The sequence below is a fragment of the Cyprinodon variegatus genome, unplaced genomic scaffold, assembly GCF_000732505.1.
Source record: "Cyprinodon variegatus isolate N-32 unplaced genomic scaffold, C_variegatus-1.0 Scaffold1259, whole genome shotgun sequence".
Lineage (NCBI taxonomy): Eukaryota > Metazoa > Chordata > Actinopteri > Cyprinodontiformes > Cyprinodontidae > Cyprinodon > Cyprinodon variegatus.
In genome coordinates this window covers 185,685-188,326 of record NW_015151712.1, presented here as the reverse complement: position 1 = coordinate 188,326, position 2,642 = coordinate 185,685, and the positions used below count along the sequence as shown (strand labels likewise).

Genomic DNA, 2,642 nt, shown 5'->3' with positions numbered 1-2,642 from the left:
ATCAATCAATACAGACGACTCAGCAAGCTTTTATATTAACGTCACATTTTCAAGACTGCACCTATAATGCTCACTCACCAACACCAGATAAATTGACACCTTGAGGTTTGGGAATTGCATGAGACCTAATTAACATGTAGTAAGAGAAGAGGAAATCAAACTGACAAACTTTTAATTTCCAGGCAACACATCTTTCCACTAATCCAATGACTCTATAGAATTGCTTTGATCTGTCATTTAAAATCCAAATAAAAAATACATGGACATGTGTGGGTATAAAGCAACCTGTGAAAAAGTTGAAGAGGTCTGAATACTTTTACAAGGTACTGTGTGTATGTAGTTCAGTTTGAATTTGCTGTTAATGTCAGAAGAACAACGACCCCTGCTTCATTCATTATGTCGTACACATATATGAATTTCAAACCTGTCTTCACTGCTCACATCTCATCTATACATGTAACCAGGGACAGCAAGCTGACCATGTTGCTAAGGGAGTCGCTAGGCAACATGAACTGCAGGACCACCATGATTGCTCACATCTCCGCCTCACCCAGAGATTTCTCAGAAACCCTCTCCACCATCCAGATTGCCTCACGCGTCCTCCGCATGAAAAAGAAGAAAACTAAAGTAACTGTGGTAAGTTTGCTTCTTAAAATATAGAGATTTTTCTTCTGAGAAGGAAAAAACTGAGACTTGAACATGGACTATTAATGTCTCGCTATTTTTCAACCATAATTTTATTTTGAAAAGTACTTGTAGCACTATATCACCTTGTTCAACTAAAATTCAGTAAACTTGTCAGTCAAAAATCTGCTCTGAATTATACCCTTAGCTACTGTAATGCAGATTGCATGTTTTACGCTCAGACATTCCTGCAGGGCAGCTATGTTTCTAAAGAAGTCTTTTAAAAACATAATGTTTATGTTATGTTAAAATGGATGTCATCTAATACATTGTTTATTTATGTACAACTGCTCTTTTAGTAACTGTTAAGCAGAGAACGAAATGTTAATATCTAAAGACCAAAAACCACTGAAAACAAGATTTCAGATGTGAGATGTTTCCAGTAGATGGACCTGATCTTGAATCTTTTTAGGAGGCTTAATTTAATGATTAATCTATTTACTGTATGTGCATATATTCTAAAATGAGCTAAACAGTTTAACTTTTTTAGTATCATATGTTTTGTAATTCACAATCAAATCTCCATGTTATTATTACTGCTATCATATGCAAAAATGTTAATACTGCTTTTTCTGTTAGAGGATTATATCACATATGCTGTTTTATTTGCCAGGTTGTATAAACACAAAGAACTAATTTTTTTACACTTCACTCCCATTGAGGACATGTCAGATATGAGTATATAAAAAGAATATATCATGAAAAAAGATAACATTTCACTTAAAAGCAGAATTATATTAATCAAACTACCACTGCTAAAGTAATGTTAAATTTGTTAGTTTTTTATGGATAAAAAATTTATTAAACATGTTTGTCGTTAAGAAATATTGATGAGAAGGTTATAGTGGGAACGAGAAAACCCAGCTGACTTTGAGCCTCATAAGCTAATAAAAGCTGCTTAGTTTGACCAGTTTACTGTTTCTTTTATGGACAGACGTGCTCACTATCGCAAATGTTTGTTTTTTAAACTATATAACTTAGAAAGGAAATGATATGGATGGTTGCCCTCTTGTCTTTTTTTTTCAATAAGATTTGATACAAGAACTTTGGCTTTTTCTAGGTGAGAGTAATGGTTAGTGTCAGGTTAGTGGTGCCACAGGTTGTGCCACAGTTTGAAATCTAGAAAATGTAAGGTACACAGCAATTGTAGTTTTTAAAGTTAGTTTGCAACAAGATACGGGTCTGAAGCTGCTTCGGAAGCCTTTTTCTTTATTAAGATTTAGGGCTCTTGCAAGTTCAGTGAAGAGGACAATGAAAAACAAATGTAAAAGATTTTAACTCTCTTTATCACCATCTTTTTGCAGCAATATACATCAAGCTCCTCTGGAGGAGAAAGCTCCTGTGAGGAGGGTCGCATGCGTCGTCCGACCCACCTACGACCTTTCCATCACCGTGGTGACACTGACTCTGAACTGCCGCTGCTAAGACTATCCAGTGACCCTGACGAGTACTCGAGCAGCGAGCAGTCTTGTGACACTGTTATCTACGTGGGCCCAAATGGGGCGCCTGTGTCCGACAGAGAGCTGACAGACAACGAGGGACCTCCAGAGTTTGTGCCGATTGTCCCAGCTTTGCTCCGAGGGAAAACGCCTGAGCACCATCAAACACATGGTCACGGTCAAACAGCTGGAGTCCAGAACAAGGTCAGAGGATTATACAGCTTAAACTAGAACTATATGTACTCTCTAAAACAGATACATTTATAAAAGAATTTACATATTCAATTTTTCTGTTTTCGGTTAGTAAGGATTTTCTAAATTATTTTTACATGCTAAATGCCAGGTGGAGAAAAATTTATACAAATTTTGGAAAAATGTGTTTGATTTGGTTGATTGTTTTTAAAGGTCAGATGTCAGCATACATTAACCCTTTAAAGCCTGATCAAAGAAAAAAACAAAACAAAAAATTTCTTTTTTTTTTTGGTTTGAAGTCCTTATTTGGCCTTTTAACAAAATATG

General features: G+C 35.8%; 1 protein-coding gene across 1 annotated transcript in view; it reads left to right on the top strand.

The window, feature by feature from the left end:
- LOC107102468 (kinesin-like protein KIF26B) overlaps nt 1-2,642 on the top strand; it is a gene marked incomplete at its 5' end in the record, with an annotated part of 30,033 nt that overhangs the window by 7,897 nt on the left and 19,494 nt on the right. The window contains 2 exons of the mRNA XM_015401792.1: nt 465-636; nt 1,989-2,327. Coding sequence (XP_015257278.1) covers nt 465-636; nt 1,989-2,327 — 511 coding nt within the window. The remainder of the gene's footprint in view (nt 1-464; nt 637-1,988; nt 2,328-2,642) is intronic.